Genomic DNA, 22492 nt, shown 5'->3' with positions numbered 1-22492 from the left:
CCCCAAAAAAAATCCCCCGCCCCCCCCCCCCCCTTTTTTTTTGTTTTTGTTTTTTTTTTTTTTTTCCTTTTTTCTCTCTTCTTCTCTCTTTTTCTCGCCAGCGTTTCGGTTGCGTGGGGACCACGCGCGGCCTCGTGCCTCTCTTCCCCCCCCTCCTCAAACCCCATATTTGTGTCCCCCCCCCTCCCCCACCACCACCACTGCGGCTTCTTTTTAAAACAACAACAAATAATCCCATGTGACGTCTGAGCTCAGAGGGGGCAAAAAAAATTTAAAAAAAAAAAAAGCCCCGAGTGCTCCTCCCCCCCCCTCCTCCAATTCTCAGTGTCCCACTGCAGGGGGGGACAGACGGACACACGCCGCCTTTTCGGCTCTTCCCCCCCCCCCCCCCCCCCCCCCCCCCCACTTCCCAGCCGGGCCCTCACTGGTGCTGGTTTTGGTCTTAAAACCCGGATTTTAAACCTCTCTCTTTTTTTTTTTTTTTTTTTTTTTTTTTGGGGTTTCTCTCTGAGGATGCACATTTTCGAGGTGGGGGCGGGGGGGGGGGGAGGGGATGGCATTAAAACCGCCCCCCTCCCCCTCCCCAATCCCCTCTGCGGGTTTGGTACCAGAGGAAAATGTTTTATTCTATTTTTTGGGGTTGTTTTTTTTTTTTTGGTTTTTGTTTTCGAAGAAAGCTGAAGTGACTCCACAACTGCACAACTCCCCCCTCTCTCCCCTCTTCCCCAGCCCCCCCCCCCCCCACTCGATATTAATGTATTTTTGGGGGGGGGGTGGTGTTGGAAAGGTGGTGGCGGTGGGGAAATTTGGCCCCTTCATACTTGAACGTTTGTTTTTGTTTTTTTTTTTTTAATTATTATTTTAGCGGTGTATTTATTGTGTGCTGAGGCGCGGGGCGTGAGTACAGAGAAGCCCCCGGGCTCAGACGGCAGCTCTCGATTTATTTCCCCTCCCCCCCCCCCCCCAAAAAAAATCTCCCCCCACACCACCACCTTCACCCCTTCCCCCTCCAACCACCCCCGCCCCCGAGGCCAGGCCTCCCAAACGGGGTGAAAAAAGGGGGGGAAATTGGGTTTTATTGATCAAATTATATTTTTGGGGAGGGGGGGAAGGAGGGGGGGGGGGGGGGGGGATGGGGACAGGCAAGAATTGGGGTTCGCCCACCCCCGGGACCGCGGCGCATTTGGCCGGTGTGGTACAGAGAAGCCGGCTTGTTTACCTGCCGCCTCCCGGGGAGGGGCGGTGCCCCCCCAAAAAAATGCCATTTTGAGAGGGGGGGGGGAGGGGGATGTGATGGTGATGGTGGACTTTCTCTTTTTTTTTTTTTTTTTAAATTTCTTTCTTAATATTTTTTTTTTTTCTGGAGGTTTTATTACATTTGTTTCGATTTCCAAAAATAATAATAAAAAAAAAAAAAAACCACAACAAAAACCCCACCAAAATAATAACGGATTCAACGCCGTCGCTGCGCCTCTTCCCGGGGAAACCGAGGCACGAAGCGGGAGAGGGGGGATTGAGGGGGCGCATCTTGCCTCTTACGTGAGTTTATTTGGGGTCCTCGAAGCTCGGGATCCCCCCCCCTCCCCCCTCCCCCTCTCCTCCCCCCCCGCCGCCCTCCTCTTCCTCGCCGCGCCAGTTGGCGAAGGTCACCTCGGCGGCGAGCTGCTGCGGCGAGGGGCGACCCAGCGCCAGGTTGCGGAGGGAGATGCAGGTCATCAAAGCGCTGCGCGGCGTTAATTAGGGGGTAGAAAGGGAAAATTAATTTATTTTTTTTTTAAATAGAAATGGGAATTTTTTTTTTTTTGGGGCGGGTGTCTCTCTCACCTGCGGCGGAAGAGGTAAAATTTCTTGCGGAGGAAGCGGCGGAGGCGGTGGATGAAGCCGATCTCCCGCCGCCGCTGCTGCTCCTCCAACCGCCGCTGCCGTCGTAGGAACGCCGAAACCAGAGGGTCCGGGGGGGTCCCCGCCGGCGGCGCTTCCCCCAGGATGGGGCGTAATTCGGGGGGCAGCGGCTCCTTCGCTGGAGGGAGGAATTGGGGGGAGGGGGGGGGTGGTGGTGTCACTGAGACCTTCCGACCCCTGGGCTCAGGGTGGGATTTTGGGGGGGTGTCGCTGAGAATTTCCAGTTCTGCTGCTCGGGGGGAGCTGGGGGGGAATTTTGGGGGGTCCCTGTGACCTTCCAACCCCGGTGCTCAGGGGGGATTTGGGGATCCCCGAGACCGTCCAACCCCAGTGCTTGGGGTGAACTGGGGGGATTTTGGGGGGTCCCTGAGACCTTCCAGCTTGGGGTGAACTGGAGAGATTTTGGGGGGTCCCTGTGATCTTCCAATCCCAGTGCTCAGGGGGGATTTGGGGGGTCCCCAAAACCTTCCAACCCCAGAGCTTGGGGTGAGCTGGATGGATTTGGGGGGTCCCTGAGACCATCCAACCCCAGTGCTTGGGGTGAACTGGGAGGATTTTGGGGGGTCCCTGTGACCTTCCAACCCCAGTGCTTGGGGTGAACTGGAGAGGTTTTGAGGAGTCCCTGAGACCTTCCAGCTTGGGGTGAACTGGAGAGATTTGGGGGAGTCCCTAAGACCATCCAACCCCAGTGCTTGGGGTGAGCTGAGGGGGAATTTGGGGGGTCCCTGTGACCTTCCAGCCCCGGTGCTCATGGAGGATTTAGGGGTCCCCGAGACCTTCCAACACCAGAGCTCGGGGTGAACTGGGAAGATTTTGGGGGTCCCCGAGACCTTCCAACATGAAAGCTCAGGGTGAACTGGAGGTATTTGGGGGGTCCCTAAGACCATCCAACCCCAGTGCTTGGGGTGAGCTGGGGGGATTTTGGGGGGTCCCCAAAACCTTCCAGCTTGGGGTGAACTGGAGAGATTTGGGGGGGGGTCCCTAAGACCATCGAACCCCAGTTCTTGGGGTGAACTGGAGAGGTTTTGGGGAGTCCCTGAGACCTTCCAACATGAGAGCTCAGGGTGAACTGGAGGTATTTGGGGGGTCCCTGAGACCTTCCAACCCGGGTGCTCGGGGTGAGCTGGGGGGATTTTGGGGGGGGTCCCTGAGACCTTCCAACCCGGGTGCTCGGGGTGAGCTGGGGGGATTTTGGGGGGGGGGGTTGGTCCCTGAGACCTTCCAGCTCGGGGTGAACTGGAAGGATTTGGGAGCTCTCCGAGACCTTCCAACCTCAGAGCTTTGGGCGAACCGGGCAGATTTTGGGGGCGGGGGGGGTCCCCCGAGACCTCCCAACCCCAGTGCTCACCTGTGCCGTTGCGCACCCGCTCCCGCAGCTCCTGCAGCCGCGTCAGGTTCCTCTCCAGCGCCAGCGCCGTGGTGTTGACGTAGAGGTACATGTAGCAGGATGGTTCCGCCGACACCGTGTGTACCTTATGATACTGCCCCGCCGGCAGCTGGGCAGGGAGGGGGACGCCGTCAGCACCCCTTGGGGACTCCCCAAAATCCCCCTTCGCCGTCCCCCGCGAGGACATCACCTGCATCCCCTCGCCTTCCCGTAAGGAACGGTTGAGGTGGTGGTCCACCAGTTCCACCAGCACCTCTCCCCGCAGCACCCGCAGGCTGGTGTTACCCAGGTCCTCGCTGACGAAGTTCTCCAGGTGCAAACCTGGAAAAAAAAAAACAACCAACCCCCAAAATAAAAAAAAAACCAACAAAACACCCAAAAAAGGTGAGTTTCCACCTCTTGCCATCTCCCTACCGGGGAAATCGGCGATGAAGACGGCGTCCGTGTTTCCGTCCAGTTGGTTTTCCAGCTCCTGCAGCCGTTGGCGCCACGGCGAGAGCTCCAGCAGCAGCGGCAGCAGCCACGGCGTGCGGTGCCACGGGGACCACGGCGCCCGCACCAGGTCCACCCGCGGGTCCACCAGTCTGCGGGGAACGGGGAGAGGGGGGGGGGGACACAACACCCTGAGACCTCCCAGCTCGCGGTGAGCTGGGGGGGAATTTTGGGGGTCGCTGTGACCTTCCAACCCTGGTGCTTGGGGGGCGGGGGGGGGGTTTGGGGGTCCCCAAGACTTTCTAATACCAGAGCTCGGGGTGAACTGGGGGGATTTTGGGGGGTCCCCGAGACTTCCCAGCTCAGGGTGATCTAGGGGGAGGATTTGGGGATCCCCAAGACCTTCCAACCCCAGTGCTCAGGGTAAGCCGGGGGGATTTTGGGGTATCCCTAAGATCTTCCAGCCCCGGTGCTCGGGGTGAGCTGGGGAGATTTTGGGGGGTCCCCAAGACCTACCAGCTTGCGGTGAGCTGGGGGGGAATTTTGGGGGTCCCTGAGACCTTCCAACCCCAGTGCTCAGGGGGGATTTGGGAGGGTCCCCAAAACCTTCCAACCCCAGTGCTTGGGGTGAGCTTGGGGGGATTTTGGGGGGTCCCTGAGACCTTCCAGCTTGGGGTGAACTGGAGAGATCTGGAGGGGTCCCTGAGACCTTCCAACCCCAGTGCTTGGTGGGAGCTGGGGGGATTTTGGGGGGTCCCCAAGACCTACCAGCTCGCGGTGGGCTGGGGGGGGAATTTTGGGGGTGTCCCCGAGCGCTAGCACCCCCCCCACTCCCCCCATAAATGGTCTGGGTGTCCCCCTCCGGTCCCGTCCCCCAAACCTCTGCTGGAAGCGGTCGTTGATGGAGACCCAAATATCGAAGTAGATTTGGGGTTGGGAGACGTTGTAGCGGGGCAGGAGGTGGCTGAGGCAGGTGGAGTACTGCTTCAACATGTCCGCGTGGTCCTTCCAGCGCCGGCTCTGCGTGAACACCTACGCCGGGGAAAAATGGGATGCGGTGGGGGTGGGGGGTCTGATAGGTTACGGGGACCCCTTCTGCTCCGTGTGTGTCCCCCCACGCCGTGGGGTCCCCACTCACCCCCGGTTTGAGGTAGCCCACCTCCCCGGTGAGCCCGTCCCGGTAGGTGATCTTGACGTGCTGGTGGAAGCGGGAGTGAACCATCATGTCCCAGGAGTAACCGTAGAGGCCGTTGGTCCAGTTGTTGTAGCCCTGGAGAGGACGGGGGAAAGATGGGATGGGGGGGGGGAGGGGTGACACCAGGGAACGGTGGTGTTGCCACCCCACGGGGACGTGGAGGGGATGGGGGACCTGTTTTCCCCCCCTCCTCCATCCTTCATCCTCTACCCTCCATCCATCCTCCACCCTCCATCCATCCTCCATCCTTCATCCTCCATCAACCCTCCATCCTTCATCCTCCATCCATCCTCCACCCTCCATCCATCCTCCATCCTCCATCCTTCATCCTCCATCAACCTTCCATCCTTCATCCTCCATCCATCCTCCATCCTTCATCCTCCATCCATCCTCCACCCTCCATCCATCCTCCATCCTTCATCCTCCACCCATCCTCCATCCTTCATCCTCCATCCATCCTCCACCCTCCATCCATCCTCCATCCTTCATCCTCCACCCTCCATCCATCCTTCATCCTCCATCCTCCATCCTCCACCCTCCATCCATCCTCCACCCTCCATCCACCCTCCATCCTTCATCCTCCATCCACCCTCCATCCTCCACCCTCCATCCATCCTCCACCCTCCATCCTTCATCCTCCATCCTCCACCCTCCATCCATCCTCCACCCTCCATCCATCCTTCATCCTCCATCCTCCACCCTCCATCCATCCTCCAACCTCCATCCACCCTCCATCCTTCATCCTCCATCCTACATCCACCCTCCATCCTCCACCCTCCATCCATCCTCCACCCTCCATCCTTCATCCTCCATCCTACATCCTCCATCAACCCTCCATCCTCCACCCTCCATCCATCCTCCACCCTCCATCCATCCTCCATCCTTCATCCTCCATCAACCCTCCATCCTTCATCCTCCATCCATCCTCCATCCTCCACCCTCCATCCATCCTCCATCCTCCATCCTTCATCCTCCATCAACCTTCCATCCTTCATCCTCCATCCATCCTCCATCCTTCATCCTCCATCCATCCTCCACCCTCCATCCATCCTCCATCCTTCATCCTCCACCCTCCATCCATCCTTCATCCTCCATCCTCCATCCTCCACCCTCCATCCACCCTCCATCCTTCATCCTCCATCCTCCATCCTCCACCCTCCATCCTCCACCCTCCATCCATCCTCCACCCTCCATCCTTCATCCTCCATCCTCCATCCACCCTCCATCCTCCACCCTCCATCCATCCTCCACCCTCCATCCATCCTCCATCCTCCATCCTCCATCCTCCACCCTCCATCCATCCTTCATCCTCCATCCTCCACCCTCCATCCATCCTCCAACCTCCATCCACCCTCCATCCTTCATCCTCCATCCTACATCCACCCTCCATCCTCCACCCTCCATCCTTCATCCTCCATCCTACATCCTCCATCAACCCTCCATCCTCCACCCTCCATCCATCCTCTACCCTCCATCCATCCTTCATCCTCCATCCTCCACCCTCCATCCATCCTCCACCCTCCATCCATCCTCCATCCTCCATCCTACATCCTCCACCCTCCATCCATCCTTCATCCTCCATCCTCCACCCTCCATCCATCCTCCAACCTCCATCCACCCTCCATCCTTCATCCTCCATCCTACATCCACCCTCCATCCTCCACCTCCATCCTCTACCCTCCATCCATCCTTCATCCTCCATCCTCCACCCTCCATCCATCCTCCATCCTCCATCCATCCTCCATCCTCCATCCTTCATCCTCCACCCTACATCCATCCTCCATCCCCCATCCTCACCCCCCCAAACTGCCCCTTTGCCCCCCTAAACTGCCCTTTTACCTCCCAAAACTACCCCTTCACCCCCCCAAAACTACCCCTTCACCCCCCCAAACTGTCCCTTCACCCCCAAAACTACCCCCTCCCCCCGATGCCCCCCACCTGGGTGATGAAGTGGGAGTAGGGCAAGAAGAGCTGCTCCAGCACGTAGAGGAGGGTGAAGGCGGCGGCCAGATGCTGGCGAGGCCGAAGGCCCCCCCGCGCCCCCCCGTAGTGGCAGTCGGGGCTGTGCCGGGGGGGGCGGGTGCTGGGCAGCCCCCCCCCGCAGCCAGGGGGGGCAGCGGGCGCAGAGGCGCCGGGGCCAACTGGGGTGGCAGAAGAGGCCGCTGCTGACCAGCATGGTGTAGGGGAACATCCCTGGGGGGGGGGACACACAGTGACACTTAGGGACCCCCCCCCCCCCCCCCACCGCGTGATGGGGGCACCCTGAGCAGCGGGGAGGGGGTGGCTGGGTGCCCCCCCCCCCCCCCCCCCCAGCCTAGGGGTGTCCCTGCGTAGGATAGGGGTACCCCCAGGCAGGGAAGGGGGCTCTGGGGGGGGTCTGGGTGCCCCCCCCCTCCCCCAGGGTATGGGGTGTCGGGGTGCCCCCCCCAGGATAGGGGTGCCCCCCCCAAATACGGGTGCCCCCCCAGGGTATGGAATGCTTTGGGGGGTGTCTGGGTGCCCCCCCAGGTTAGGGTTGCCCCCCCCCCCAGGGTATGGGGTGCTTTGGGAGGTGTCGGGGTGCCCCCCAGGATAGGGGTGCCCCCCCCAGGGTAGGGGATGCTTTGGGGGGTGTCTGGGTGTCCCTCCCCCCAGGGTATGGGGTGCTTTGGGGGGTGTCAGGGTGCCCCCCCAAATAGGGGTGCCCCCCCAGGGTATGGAATGCTTTGGGGGGTGTCTGGGTGCCCCCCCAGGGTATGGGATGCTTTGGAGGATGTCGGGGTGCCCCCCCAGGTTAGGGTTGCCCCCCCCCCCCAGGGTATGGGGTGCTTTGGGAGGTGTCGGGGTGCCCCCCAGGATAGGGGTGCCCCCCCAGGGTATGGGATGCTTTGGGGGGTGTTGGGGTGCCTCTCCAAATAGGGGTGCCCCACCCCAGGATAGGGGTGCCCCCCCCAGGGTAGGGGTGCTTTGGGAGGTGTCAGGGTGCCCCCCAGGATAGGGGTGCCCCCCCCCCAGGGTATGGGTGCTTTGGGTGGTGTCGGGGTGCCCCCCCAAATAGGGGTGCCCCCCCCCAGGATAGAGGTGCCCCCCCGCGTCTGACCGATGCTGAAGAGCTGGGAGTTCATGCAGTGGAAGTAGGTGACGAAGAGGAGGGCGAGGGGCCGGGTGGCGTCGAAGAAGAGGAGGAAGCCGGCGGAGAGGTCGAGCGCCAGTCCCCCCCCGTGCACCACCAGCAGGCTGGTCATCTCCTCCGACAGCACCAGCCTGCGGGGGAGCCTTCCTCGTCCTCACGTCCTCCTCTTCATCCTCCCCCCCGGCACCCTCCTCATCCTCACTCCGTCCTCCTCACCCTCCTCATCCTCACCACGGCCCCGTCATCCTCTTCGTCCCAACCCCGTCACCCTCCTCATCCTCACCCCTGTGCCTTCCTCGTCCTCACCCCATCACCCTCCTCATCCTCATCCCGTCACCCCCCGGTGACCCTCCTCATCCTCACCCCATCCCTCTCAGCCGTCCCCCTCTTCATCCTCACCCTGTCCTGGTCCCCCTCTTCATCCCATCACCACCCATCACCCTCCTCACCCCCTCACCCCCCCGTCTCCCTCCTCATTCTCACCCCATCACCCTCTTCGTCCTCACCCCATCACCTTCCTCATCCTCACCCTGTCCCTGTCACACCCACATCACACTCATTCTCATCCCCTCATCCCCCCATCACCTTCCTCATCCTCACCCCGTCCATCCCTCTCACCTGTCCCCTTCTTCATCCTCACTCTGTCCCTGTCACACCCACATCACCCTCATCCTCGTCCCCTCATCTCCCATCACCCTCCTCATCCTCACGCCATCCTCATCACACCCCCACCTTCATCCTCACCCCGTCCCTGTCCCCCCCGTCCCCCTCCTCATCCTCACCCCATCACCCTCTTCGTCCTCAACCCGTCACCTTCCTCATCCTCACCCCGTCCCTGTCACACCCACATCACCCTCATCCTCATCCCCTCATCCCCTCATCCCCCGTCCCCCTCCTCATCCTCACCTCATCACCACCCTCCTCCTCACCCCATCACCCTCTTCATCCTCACCTTCCTCATCCTCACCCCATCCCTCTCACCCATCACCCTCTTCATCCTCACCCTGTCCCGGTCCCCCTCTTCATCCCTTCCCCCCCCCCCCCTCCGTCCCCCTCCTCATCCTTACCTCATCACCATCCTCCTCCTCACCCCATCATCCTCTTCATCCTCACCCTGTCACCTTCCTCATCCTCACCCCATCCCTCTCACCCACCACCCTCCTCATCCTCACCCCGTCCCTGTCCCTCCCGTCCCCCTCCTCATCCTCACCCCATCACCCTCCTCATCCTCACCCCGTCCCTATCCCCCCCTGTCCCCCTCCTCCTCCTCACCCCATCACCCTCCTCATCCTCACCCCTTCCCGCTCCCCCTCTTCATCCCATCACCCCCCTCATCCTCACCCCATCCCCGCCCCCCCCCCCCCGTCCCCCTCCTCATCCTCACCCCATCACCCTCCTCATCCTCACCCCGTCCCTATCCCCCCCTGTCCCCCTCCTCCTCCTCACCCCATCACCCTCCTCATCCTCACCCCTTCCCGCTCCCCCTCTTCATCCCATCACCCCCCTCATCCTCACCCCATCCCCGCCCCCCCCCTCCCCCCTGTCTCCCTCCTCATCCTCACCTGAAGGGTGCGAAGAGCCAGTGGCGGGCGAGGGAGCCCATGGAGTAACCACCCACCCAGTCGGCATCCAACTTCTTCAGCCCCGCGATGAAGTAAACGATGAAGATCTGGGGGGGGGGGGGGGGGGGGGGAAGGAGTGGTGGATGGTCCCGGAGGGGACATGGGTGTCCGGGACAGGGGACAGCGGTGTCCGGGTCCCCACCTGGGCGCGCAACAGGGTGTAGTTCCACAGCGGCACGTGGGCGTTCCTCTTTTGGGGACGAAGGAGTCCGTCCACGGACCTGCGGGGACACGGGGACACCCCCGGAGGATGGGGGTGACCGGGGTCATTGTCACATCCACCGCCGGTGACGCGGAGGACGTGTGCCACCACCCCCCCCATGGGGACCCAGAGCCACAGGGAAACCCCCCGTGGTGCAGGGGGACGCCAGAGCCACCCCCTGAGGACACAGCGCCATGGGGGGTCACGGCACCCCATAGGGACCCCCAGTGCCCGTAGGGACACTGGGGACCGTGCCACCCCATGGGGACCCCAGTGCTGTGAAGGACACAGGGGTCTGTGCCACCCCATGGGGACCCAGAGCCATGGGGACACCGGTGCCTGTGCCACCCCACGGGTGACACCAGGATCTGTGCCATCCCATGGAAGACAGCAAGACCTGTGCCACCCCTTGGGGACACAGAGCCATGGGGACACCAGTGTCTGTGTCACCATACAGGGGACACCAGGACCTGTGCCACCCCATGGAGGTCACCAGGACCTGTGCCACCCCATGGGGACCCAGTGCCATGGGGATACCAGTGTCTGTGCCACCCCATGGGGGACCCCAGGACCTGTGCCACCCCATGGGGACCCAGTGCCATGGGGACACCAGTGTCTGTGCCACCCCATGGGGGACCCCAGGACCTGTGCCACCCCATGGGGACCCAGTGCCATGGGGACACCAGAGCCTGTGCCACCCCACAGGTGACGCCAGGGTCTGTGCCATCCCATGGAGGACACCAGGACCTGTGCCACCCCGTGGGAGACACAGAGCCATGGGGACACCAGAGCCTGTGCCACCCCATGGAGGTCACCAGGACCTGTGCCACGCCGTGGGAGACACAGAGCCACGGGGACACCAGTGTCTGGGGTGGCAGTGGCGGTGCCCACCCGTAGCGGTCGGCTCCCAGTAGCGCCAGTTGGAAGGCCAACAGCCCGTAGAGGTAGGAATGGTTGTTCCAGGAGGTCTTGTCCAGGAGCAGGAGGTACCAGTACGGCCCCAGGAAGGCGACGCAGCTCAGGCGGTAGCAGAAGCCCACCATGATGCCCAGCGCCCCTGCGGGCACCGCACCCATCCTGCTCCCGTCCCCGTCCCTCCACGGGTCACCTCCCTGCCCCCCTCCCAGTTCCTCCTGCTGTCCCCTCCTCACCACAGGGATGTGTCCCCCGTCCCAGTGCCCATCTCGGTGCCCGTCCCGGTGCCACCTCCTGCCTGTCCCCATCCTGCCCTGGTCCCCGTCCCCCTGCCCATCCCAGTGCCAGTCCCAGCGCCCACCCCTGCCCCAGTCCTTTATCCCAGTGCCCATCCCTGTCCCAGTCCCTCATCCCAGTGCCCGTCCCTGTGCCAATCCCAGTGCCCATCCCTGTGCTCATCCCAGTGTCTGTCCCAGTCCCTCATCCCAGTGCCCATCCCTGTCCCTGCGCCTGTTCCTGTCCCAGTCCCCCATCCCAGTGCCTGTCCCCATCCCAGTGCCTGTCCCCATCCCAGTGCCCATCCCTGTCCCAGTCCCTCATCCCAGTGCCCGTCCCTGTCCCTGTCCCTGTGCCTGTCCCAGTCCTTCATCCCAGTGCCCGTCCCTGTGCCCATCCCACTCCCAGTGCCCATCCCAGCCAGAGTCCTTCATCCCAGTGCCCATCCCTCTGCCAATCCCAGTGCCCGTCCCTGTCCCCATGCCCATCCCAGTGCCCGTCCCAGTCCCCCATCCCAGTGCCTGTCCCCATCCCAGTGCCCATCTCAGTCCCAGTCCTTCATCCCAGTGCCCATCCCAGTCCCAGTCCTTCATCCCAGTGCCCGTCCCTGTGCCCATCCCACTCCCAGTCCTTCATCCCAGTGCCCATCCCTGTGCCCATCCCACTCCCAGTGCCCATCTCAGTCCCAGTCCTTCATCCCAGTGCCCGTCCCAGTGCCCATCCCACTCCCAGTCCTTCATCCCACTGCCCGTCCCACTCCCGGTCCTTCATCCCACTGCCCATCCCTGTCCCTCTCCCTCATCCCATCCCAGTTCCCATCCCCACCGTGGCTCCCACCCCCGTCCCCGTACCCAGGAACATGACGGCGTAGATCAGGTACATCCAGTCGAGGGGCAGCGGCCGGAGGAAGGGCAGCAGCGGGAAGCGACACACGTCCAGTCCGTCCAGGAACCGCTGGTCCAGCTGCCCCAGTCCCCGCTCCTGCGGCACGTCCAGCGCCATCAGCAGTCCTGCGGGCGGGCGGGTGGGCGGTCAGTGACCCCCCCCCCAGCCTTGGGGACAGGCCACCCCCCCCCCGCCTCCGGCCGGGCGGACACTGACCCCCCCCCCCCTCATCCCCATCAAACCTCCACCTCAACCTTTGCTCTGGTGGTGACGTGTCCGTCTGTCCGTTCTCCGGACACATGGGTGTACCCCCCCTGGATCCCCCCCCCCCCCCCCCCCTTCCAATACCCCTGAGCCCCCCTGTGTCCGGTGACACCCCCCCAAAGCCCCCAGTCCCTCCCCCTCACTGAAGGCCCCCCCAGTCCTCCCCATCCCACCTCATCAGAGCCCCCCCAGTCCCCTCCAGCCCCCCCCCCACCGGAGACCCCCAATTTCCCCTGGTCCCCCCCCCAGTCCCCCCATCCCCCTCTCATCAGAGCCCCCCCAGTCCCTTTCAGCCCCCCCGATCCCCTCTACCCCCCCCTCCCCCCGAAAGCCCCCTGCTCCCCTTTTGCCCCCCCCCCTCCCCCCCCGGGTCCCCCCTCACCGAAGACCCTCTGATCCCCTCGACCCCCCCCCCGGGTCCCCTCCGGTCCCCCCGATCCCCCTCAGCCCCCCCTCACCGAAGACCCCTCCGGTCCCCCCCTTTCCCCTCTGCCCCCCCCGGCTCCCCCCTCATCAGACCCCCCCCGGAGCCCCCCCCGTTCCCTCCCGGGTCCCCCGATCCCACCGGTCGCCCCCATCACCGGACACCCCCCGGTCCTCCCGGTCCCCCCCCGCTCCCCCCTCCTCAGCGCCCCCCGGAGCCCCCCCGTTCCCCCCCCCATCACCGGAGCCCCCCGGTCCCTCTTTACCGGAGCCCCTCCGCTCCCCTCGACCTCCCCCGATCCCCCCCTCCCGGGAGCCCCTCCGGTCCTCTTCGACCCCCCCCCCCCCCCGTTCCCCCCGGGCCGCCCCTCACCGAAGGCCCCGCGGAAGGCCCCGAGGGCGGCGGGGTCGGTGGGTCGGTGCAGCAGACGGACGAAGCGGTCCCACCGCGTCAGGTCCCGCGGCTCGAAGCCCAGGAGCCGCCGGGCCCTACCGCCACCGGGATCGGTACCGGGATCGGTACCGGAGACCGCGGCGGGGGGGTAGGGGGGTCTCCCCGCCGCCTCCCCCCCCCGCCTGCGCCGCGCCGGGCCTGAGGCGGGGGCAGAGGTCAGAGGTCAGAGGTCAACGAGACCCCCCTCTCCCCCCCCCCCCCCGCCCCGCTCCGTACCCTCCGCCGCCGCCGCCATCGCCGCGGCCCCGCCCCCCTCGCGCCACGTCACGGGCCGGGGCCGATCAGCCCCACCCTCACCCCGCCCCCGCCCCGGACCTCTGTCCCCGCCCCCTTTCCCGACTCCGCCCCCTCACCCGACTCCGCCCCCTCACCCGACTCCGCCTCCTCGCCCGACCCCGACCCCTCTCCCGACTCCGACCCCTCGCCCGACCCCGCCCCCTCACTCGACCCCGCCCCCTCACCCGACCCCGCCCCCTCGACCGACCCCGCCCCCTCCTGTCCCCGCCGTACCCGGAAGCCCCGAGGGGGCGGGGTCAGGGGTCAGGGGTCAGAGGTCGCCGAGGGCAGCGGGAGGCGGCGGGAGCGGAGTCGGCCGTGGTAGGAGCGGGGGCGGTCTATGGGGTGTCTGTGGGGTCCCCGGGGGGCTATGGGGCAGTTGGGGGGGTCCGGACTGCCTATGGGGCGCGCGGGGTGGCTATAGGTTGCTTGGGGGGGGGGGGGGGGGGGGATGGAGGGGGGTTGAGGTTCTATAGGGTGCTTGGGGTGCCTATGGGGTGCTTGAGGAAGTGCCTATGGGGTGCCTATGGGGTGCTTGGGGTGGACATGGGGCGCCTATGGGGTTCCCAGGGTGCCTATAGGGGGCTTGGGGGTGTATAGGGGGCTTGAGGTGGTGGGGGGTGCCTATAGGGTGTTTGAGGTGGCTATAGGGTGCTTGAGGAAGTGCCTATGGGGTCCCTATAGAGTGTTTGAGGAACTTCCTATGGGGTGCCTATGGGGTGCTTGGGGTGGACATGGGGCGCCTATGGGGTTCCCAGGGCGCCTATAGGGGGCTTGGGGTTATATAGGGGGGGGCTTGAGGTCCTGGGGGTGCCTGGGTTGCCTATAGGGTGCTTAGGGTGCCTATAGGGTGCTTGAGGAAGTTCCTGTGGGGTGCCTATGGGGTGCTTGGGGTGGACATGGGGCACCTATGGGGTTCCCAGGGTGCCTATAGGGGGCTTGGGGGTGTATAGGGGGGCTTGAGGTGGTGGGGGGTGCCTATAGGGTGCTTGGGGTGCCTATAGGGTGTTTGAGGAAGTGCCTATGGGGCGCCTGGCAGGTGCTCGGGGTGGACATGGGGCACCTATGGGGTGCCCATAGGGTGCTTGTGGGTATATAGGGGGGGGCTTGAAGTCCTGGGGGGTGCTTGGTGTGCTTAGGGTGCCTATAGGGTGCTTGAGGAAGTGCCTATGGGGTGCTCGGCCAGGGCTTGGGGTGAACATGGGGCGCCTATGGGGTGCTCAGGGTGCCTGTGGGGTGCTCGGGGGTGCGTATGGGTGGGCTGGGGTACATATGGGGTGCCAAGGGGGTGCCTATAGGGTGTTTGGGGTGGCTATAGGGTGCCTGAGAAAGTGCCTATGGGGTGTCTGGCAGGTGCCTGGGGTGGACATGGGGCGCCTATGGGGTGCTCGGGGTGCCTATAGGGGGGCTTGAGGTGGTGGGGGTGCCTGGGGTGCCTATAGGGTCCTTGAGGAAGTACCTATGGAGTGCTTGGGGTGGACATGGGGCACCTATGGGGTTCCCAGGGTGCCTATAGGGTGCTTGGGAGGTGTATAGGGGGGCTTGAGGTGGTGGGGGGTGCCTATAGGGTGCCAAGGGGGTGCCTATAGGGTGTTTGAGGAAGTGCTTATGGGGTGCTTGGCAGGTGCTTGGGGTGGACATGGGGTGCCTATGGGGTTCCCAGGGCGCCTACAGGGGGCTTGGGGTTATATAGGGGGGGCCTTGAGGTCCTGGGGGGTGCCTGGGTTGCCTATAGGGTGCTTGAGGAAGTTCCTGTGGGGTGTGTATGGGGTGCTTGGGGTGGACATGGGGCACCTATGGGGTTCCCAGGGTGCCTATAGGGTGCTTGGGAGGTGTATAGGGGGGCTTGAGGTGGTGGTGGGTGCCTATAGGGTGCTTGAGGAAGTGCCTATGGGGTGCTTGGCAGGTGCTTGGGGTGAACATGGGGCGCCTATGGGGTGCTCAGGGTGTCTGTGGGGCGCTCGGGGGTGCGTTTGGGTGGGCTGGGGTACATATGGGGTGCCAAGGGGGTGCCTATAGGGTGTTTGGGGTGGCTATAGGGTGCTTAGGGAAGTGCCCGGGCATCCTGTAGGGTGCTTGGCAGGTGCTTTGGGTCGTTATGGGGTGCTGGGGGGTACCTTTGGGGTGCCTAAGGGGGGTATATGGGGTGCTCGGGGGGGTTATATGGGGTGCTGGGGGTTGTGTATGGGGTGCTTGGGGGTGCCCAGGGTGCATATAGGGTGCCGAGGGGGTGCCCATGGAGTACCTATGGGGTGCTGGGGGGGGAGGGGTATCGTGTATGGGGTGCGTATGGGGTGCTCAGGGGGTGTATATGGGGTGCCTATGGGGTGCTGAGGTGTATGTGTATATGGGGTGCCTATGGGGTGCTTGCGGGGTGCCCAGGGTACATAGGGGGTGCCCGGGGTACATATAGGGTGCCGAGGGGGTGCCCATGGAGTACCTCTGGGGTACCTATGGGGTGCTGGGGGTGGGGGGATTGTGTATGGGGTGCTCAGGTGGTGTATATGGGGTGCCTATGGGGTGCTTGGGGGGTGCCTGGGTACATATAGGGTGCCGAGGGGGTGCCCATGGGGTACCTATGGGGTGCTCAGGGGGTGTATATGGGGTGCCTATGGGGTGCTTGCGGGGTGCCCAGGGTACATATAGGGTGCCGAGGGGGTGCCCATGGAGTACCTATGGGGTACCTATGGGGTGCTAGGGGGGGATCGTGTCTGGGGTGTGTGTGGGGTGCTCAGGGGGTGTATATGGGGTGCCTATGGGGTGCTGAGGTGTTTGTGTATATGGGGTGCCTATGGGGTGTTTGGGGGGTGCCTGGGTACATATAGGGTGCCGAGGGGGTGCCCATGGAGTACCTATGGGGTGCTGGGGGGGATCATGTCTGGGGTGCCTATGGGGTGCTCAGAGGGTGTATATGGGGTGCCTATGAGGTGCTTGCGGGGTGCCCAGGGTACATAGGGGGTGCCCAGGGTGCATATAGGGTGCCGAGGGGGTGCCCTTGGAGTACCTATGGGGTACCTATGGGGTGCTAGGGGGGGATCGTGCCTGGGGTGTGTGTGGGGTGCTCAGGGGGTGTATATGGGGTGCCTATGGGGTGCTGAGGTGTTTGTGTATATGGGGTGCCTAAGGGGTGCTTGGGGGGTGCCCGGGGTACATATAGGGTGCCGAGGGGGTGCCCATGGAGTACCTATGGGGTGCTGGGGGGGATCATGTCTGGGGTGCCTATGGGGTGCTCAGGGGGTGTATATGGGGTGCCTATGAGGTGCTTGCGGGGTGCCCAGGGTACATAGGGGGTGCCCAGGGTGCATATAGGGTGCCGAGGGGGTGCCCTTGGAGTACCTATGGGGTACCTATGGGGTGCTGGGGGGGGGAATCGTGTCTGGAGTGTGTCTGGGGTGCTCAGGGGGTGTATATGGGGTGCCTATGAGGTGCTTGTGGGGTGCCCAGGGTACATAGGGGGTGCCCAGGGTGCATATAGGGTGCCGAGGGGGTGCCCTTGGAGTACCTATGGGGTACCTATGGGGTGCTGGGGGGGGGGGGGGGGATCGTGTCTGGGGTGCTCAGGGGGTGTATATGGGGTGCCTATGGGGTGCTTGGGGGGTGCCAGGGGGGGCTAGACGGGACACGTGGGGGTACACCTAGGGTCCATATAGGGTGCCGGGTGGGTGCCTATGGGGTGCTGAGGTGTATGCGTATATGGGATGCTTATGGGGTTCTTGGGGGGGGGGGGGGGGAGTGTGCCCGGGGCACATATGGGGTGCTGGGGAGGGGGGTGGGGGGTGGGGGGGCAGGAGAGGGTGCTGGGGTGCCCACCTTGACACCCGCGCTCCGGCAGGCGCCGGGCGGCATGGCGAGCAGCGGGACGGAGAGCGGGCGCGTGCGGGCGCTGCAGCAGGAGGTGGAGGGCGTCAAAACCATCATGACGCAGAACGTGGAGCGCATCCTGGCGCGGGGCGAGAACCTGGAGCAGCTTCACAGCAAGAGCCAGGACCTGGAGGCCACGGTGAGGGCTGGGGGGGGACGGGACACGGGCGTCACCGCGGCGGGTATGAGGGTCACCCGGGTGGCGTCTGGTCGCCAAGGTGAGGCACGAGGTTCTCGGGGTGGGCAAAGGGTCTCTGAGATGGCACAGGGTCTTCAAGGTGGCCACAAGGTCCCTGAGATGGCACAGGGTCTCCAAGGTGGGGCACAAGGTCACCAAGGTGGGCACAGGGTCCCCGAGATGGCGACAGGGTCCCCAAGGTGGCCACAAGGTCCCTGAGATGCCACAGGGTCTCCAAGGTGGCCACAAGGTCCCTGAGATGGCACAGTGTCTCCAAGGTGGGCACAGGGTCCCCGAGATGGCCACAGGGTCCCCAAGGTGGCCGCAAGGTCCCTGAGATGGCACAGGGTCTCCAGGGTGGGGCACAGGGTCCCCGAGATACCACAGGGCCCCCAAGGTGGCCACAAGGTCCCTGAGATGCCAGAGGGTCTCCAAGGTGGGCACAGGGTCCCCGAGATGCCACAAGGTCCCCGAGATGGCACAGGGTCTCCAAGGTGGCCACAAGGTCCCTGAGATGGCACAGTGTCTCCAAGGTGGGCACAGGGTCCCCGAGATGGCCACAGGGTCCCCAAGGTGGCCGCAAGGTCCCTGAGATGGCACAGGGTCTCCAGGGTGGGGCACAGGGTCCCCGAGATACCACAGGGCCCCCAAGGTGGCCACAAGGTCCCTGAGATGCCAGAGGGTCTCCAAGGTGGGCACAGGGTCCCCGAGATGCCACAAGGTCCCCGAGATGGCACAGGGTCTCCAAGGTGGCCACAAGGTCCCTGAGATGGCACAGGGTCCCCAAGATGCCACAGGGTCCCCAAGGTGGCCACAAGGTCCCTGAGATGCCACAGGGTCTCCAAGGTGGGCACAGGGTCCCCGAGATGCCACAGGGTCCCCAAGGTGGCCACAAGGTCCCTGAGATGGCACAGGGTCTCCAAGGTGGGGCACAAGGTCCTCAGAGCAGATGCAAGGTCCCCAAGGTGGGCACAGGGTCCCTGAGATGGCACAGGGTCTCCAGGGTGGGGCACAAGGTCTCCAAGGTGGGCACAGGGTCCTCGAGATGCCACAGGGTCCCCAAGGTGGCCACAAGGTCCCTGAGATGGCACAGGGTCTCCAAGGTGGGGCACAAGGTCCTCAGAGAGGACGCAAGGTCCCCAAGGTGGGCCACAGGGTTCCTGAGATGGCCACAGGGTCTCCAGGGTGCGGCACAGGGTCCCCGAGATGGGACAGGGTCCCCAAGGTGGCCACAAGGTCCCTGAGATGGCACAGGGTCTCCAAGGTGGGGCACAAGGTCCCCGAGATGCCACAGGGTCCCCAAGGTGGCCACAAGGTCCCTGAGATGGCACAGGGTCTCCAAGGTGGGCACAGGGTCCCCGAGATGCCACAGGGTCCCCAAGGTGGCCACAAGGTCCCTGAGATGGCACTGGGTCTCCAAGGTGGGGCACAAGGTCACCAAGGTGGGCACAGGGTCCCCGAGATGGCCACAGGGTCTCCAAGGTGGCCACAAGGTCCCTGAGATGGCACAGGGTCTCCAAGGTGGGGCACAAGGTCCTCAGAGCAGATGCAAGGTCCCCAAGGTGGGCACAGGGTCCCTGAGATGGCACAGGGTCTCCAGGGTGGGGCACAAGGTCTCCAAGGTGGGCACAGGGTCCTCGAGATGCCACAGGGTCCCCAAGGTGGCCACAAGGTCCCTGAGATGGCACAGGGTCTCCAAGGTGGGGCACAAGGTCCTCAGAGAGGACGCAAGGTCCCCAAGGTGGGCCACAGGGTTCCTGAGATGGCCACAGGGTCTCCAGGGTGCGGCACAGGGTCCCCGAGATGCCACAGGGTCCCCAAGGTGGCCACAAGGTCCCTGAGATGGCACAGGGTCTCCAAGGTGGGGCACAAGGTCCTCAGAGAGGATGCAAGGTCCCCAAGGTGGGCACAGGGTCCCTGAGATGGCACAGGGTCTCCAGGGTGGGGCACAGGGTCTCCAAGGTGGCCACAGGGTCCCCAAGGTGGCCACAAGGTCCCTGAGATGGCACAGGGTCTCCAAGGTGGGGCACAAGGTCCTCAGAGAGGACGCAAGGCCCCCAAGGTGGCCACAAGGTCCCTGAGATGCCACAGGGTCTCCAAGGTGGGGCACAAGGTCCCCGAGGTGGCCACAGGGTCCCTGAGGTGGGCACAAGGTCCTTCAGGGTGGGTATAAGGTCCCTGAGGTGCCACAGGGTCTCCAAGATGGCCACAGGGTCTCCGAGGTGGCACAGGGTGTCCGGGATGGAGACAGGGTCCCTGTGGTAGCCATAAGGTCCTCAGGGTGGGCAAAGGGTCCCTGAGATCCATAAGGTCCCCAAGGTGGGCCACAGGGTCCCTGAGGTGGCCACAGGGTCCCCAAGGTGGCCACAAGGTCCCTGAGATGCCACAGGGTCTCCAAGATGGCCACAGGTTCCCCGAGGTGGCCACAGGGTCCCCAGGATGGAGACAGGGTCCCCGTGGTGGCCATAAGGTCCTCAGGGTGGGCAAAGGGTCCCTGAGATCCATAAGGTCCCCAAGGTGGGGCACAGGGTCTCCAAGATGGCCCCAGGGTCCCCGAGGTGGTGCAGGGTGTCCAGGATGGAGACAGAGTCCCCAAGGTGGACATAAGGTCCCCAAGGTGGGCACAGGGTCCCCAAGGTGGGGCACAAGGTCCTCAGAGAGGATGCAAGGTCCCCAAGGTGGCCACAGGGTCCCCGAGGTGGCACAGGGTGTCCAGGATGGAGACAAGGTCCCCGTGGTGGCCACAAGGTCCTTCAGGGTGGCCACAGGGTCCCCAAGGTGGCACAGGGTTACCGTGGTGACCACAAGGTCCTCTGGGTGGGCACAGGGTCACTGAGGTGGCACAGGGTCCCCAAGACGGGCACCGCATCCCCAAGGTGGGCCACAGGGTCCCCAAGGTGGCCACAAGGGTCCCCGAGGTGGCCCAGGATCTCTAAGATGGACACAAGGTCCCCAAGGTGGGGCACAAGGTCCTCAGGGTGGGCACAGGGTTCCTGAGGTGGCACCAGGTCCCCAAGTTGGGCACATGGCTCCTGAGGTGGCACAAGGTCCCTAAGGTGGGGTACAGTGTCCCCGAGGGGACTGTGGAGCACTGGGTCCAGTTGGGCACTGGGAGTGGGGACATGGGGCACTTTGGTGACAGCTGGGTGTCCCCAGGGTGGCAGGGGGTGTCCCCAATGGTGGCAGAGGGGCGTCCACAAGGCGGTAGCGGGGGGTCCCCAGGGTGGCAGGGGGTGTCCCTGCGGTCACAGCGGGTGTCCCCAGGGTCACAGGAGGTGTCCCCAGGGTGGCAGGGGGTGTCCTTGGGGTCACAGTGGGTGTCCCCAGGGCATCAGGTCTGTCTCCAGGGTGGCAGGGGGTGTCCCCAGGGTGGCAGGAGGTGTCCCCAGGGTCACAGGAGGTGTCCCCAGGGTGGCGGGGGGTGTCCCCGGGGTGGCAGAGGGTGTCCCCGGGGTCACAGGAGGTGTCCCCAGGGTGGCGGGGGGTGTCCCCGGGGTGGCAGAGGGTGTCCACGGGGTCACAGTGGGTGTCCCTGTGGTGGCAAGGGGTGTCCCCAGGGTGGCAGGAGGTGTCCCCAGAGCCACAGCGGGTGTCCCCAGGGTGGCAGGAGGTGTCCTTGGGGTCACAGGGGGTGTCCCCAGGGTCACAGGGTGTCCCCAAGGTGGCAGGAGGTGTCCTTGGGGTCACAGCGGGTGTCCCCAGGGTGGCAGGGGGTGTCCCCAGGGTCACAGTGGGTGTCCCCAGGGTGGCAGAAGGTGTCCCCGGGGTCACAGATGGTGTCCCCAGGTTGGCAGGGGGTGTCTCCAGGGTCACAGTGGGTGTCCCCAGGGTGGCAGGAGGTGTCCTTGAGGTCACAGGAGGTGTCCCCACGGTGGCGGGGCGTGTCCCCGGGGTGGCAGGAGGTGTCCTTGGGGTCACAGGTGTCCCCAGGGTGGCGGGGGATGTCCCCAGGGTGGCAGCGGGTGTCCTTGGGGTCACAGGAGGTGTCCCCAGGGTGGCAGGAGGTGTCCTTGGGGTCACATCAGGTGTCCCCAGGGTGGCAGCGGGTGTCCCCGGGGTCACAGTGGGTGTCCCCAGGGTGGCAGGAGGTGTCCTTGGGGTCACAGTGGGTGTCCCCAGGGTGGCAGGAGGTGTCCTTGGGGTCACAGGAGGTGTCCCCAGAGTGGCGGGGGGTGTCCCCGGGGTGGCAGGGCTGTCCCCGCGTCCCCTCCCAAGCCGTGTCCCCGCAGTCGGAGCACTTCAAGACGACGTCGCAGAAGATGGCGCGGCGGTACTGGTGGAAGAACGTGAAGCTGCTGGTCGTCCTCGGCCTCGTGGGCGCCATCATCCTCATCCTCATCATCCTCTTGGCCACCGGCACCATCCCCACCTGAGCCACCCCCCCCCCCACCCCCCCCCCTCCGGCCACCCCGCTGTCCCCACGGAATACAGGCGTGACGAGCCGTGTGCGTGTGCGTGCGCCGGGGCTGGGGACGACACGCGTGGGGACACGTGAGGGGACGCGGGTGGGGACAGGCGGGTGCTGTGCCCGCGGGGGGGGCGGGGGGGAGCGGTGCCAGGCGGGCGGTTGGCACCGAGGGACAAAGGGCGCAGTGTGGTGGCACTGCCACCCCCGAGGGGGGCCGTTGGGGGAGGGGCGGGGGGGACACGGGATGACAATATGGGGGTCCTCAGGGGACCCTGGTGTTGGGGGGGGGGGGACACACAGAGGGACATGGGGGACCTGATTATGGGGGGACATGGGGGTCCCTGGAGGGGGACACATGTTGGGGGGGGTTCTGGGGACATGGGGGTCCCTGGTGTTGGGGGGGGGGGGCGACAGGGACATGGGGGACCCATTTATGGGGGTCTCAGGGGGGGACAAATGTCGGGGGGTTCTGGGGATGTGGGGGTCCCAGGGGACCCTGCGGGGGGGGGGGGGGACGGACAGGGACATGGGGGACCCCATTATGGGGGGTCCTGGGGGGACATGGGGGTCCCAGGGGACCCTGCGGGGGGGGGGAACGGACGGACAGGGACATGGGGGACCCGATTATGGGGGTCCCTGGGGGGGATGTGGGTGTCTCGGGGGGGGGGACGGACACAAATGTTGGGGGGTTCTGGGGACA

General features: G+C 64.7%; 2 protein-coding genes across 2 annotated transcripts; one reads left to right on the top strand and one right to left on the bottom strand.

Annotated features, from left to right (window-relative positions):
* Positions 1-677: 677 nt before the first annotated feature.
* On the bottom strand, positions 678-13314 carry GGCX (gamma-glutamyl carboxylase). Its single transcript, XM_082495725.1, is given in 16 exon segments — positions 678-1723; positions 1825-2020; positions 3251-3398; positions 3480-3610; positions 3704-3873; positions 4602-4753; positions 4860-4991; positions 6855-7013; positions 7015-7109; positions 7996-8159; positions 9591-9697; positions 9793-9871; positions 10744-10909; positions 11895-12053; positions 12989-13207; positions 13286-13314. Coding segments are annotated over 16 exon segments (2274 nt in total). The 5' UTR covers positions 13305-13314; the 3' UTR covers positions 678-1545.
* A 95-nt stretch (positions 13315-13409) lies between these two features.
* On the top strand, positions 13410-21820 carry LOC309681725 (vesicle-associated membrane protein 8-like). The gene is made up of 3 exons (XM_082495659.1): positions 13410-13666; positions 17178-17345; positions 21614-21820. The coding sequence occupies exons 2-3, from the start codon at positions 17190-17192 to the stop codon at positions 21755-21757; spliced, it is 300 nt and encodes a 99-aa protein (XP_082351785.1). The 5' UTR covers positions 13410-13666; positions 17178-17189; the 3' UTR covers positions 21758-21820.
* The last annotated feature ends 672 nt before the right edge of the window (positions 21821-22492 follow it).

This window comes from Vanellus vanellus (assembly GCF_965231255.1).
Source record: "Vanellus vanellus genome assembly, chromosome: 26".
NCBI lineage: Eukaryota > Metazoa > Chordata > Aves > Charadriiformes > Charadriidae > Vanellus > Vanellus vanellus.
The sequence above is the reverse complement of the archived record's forward strand: the minus strand, read 5'-3'. Positions and strand labels throughout refer to the sequence as shown.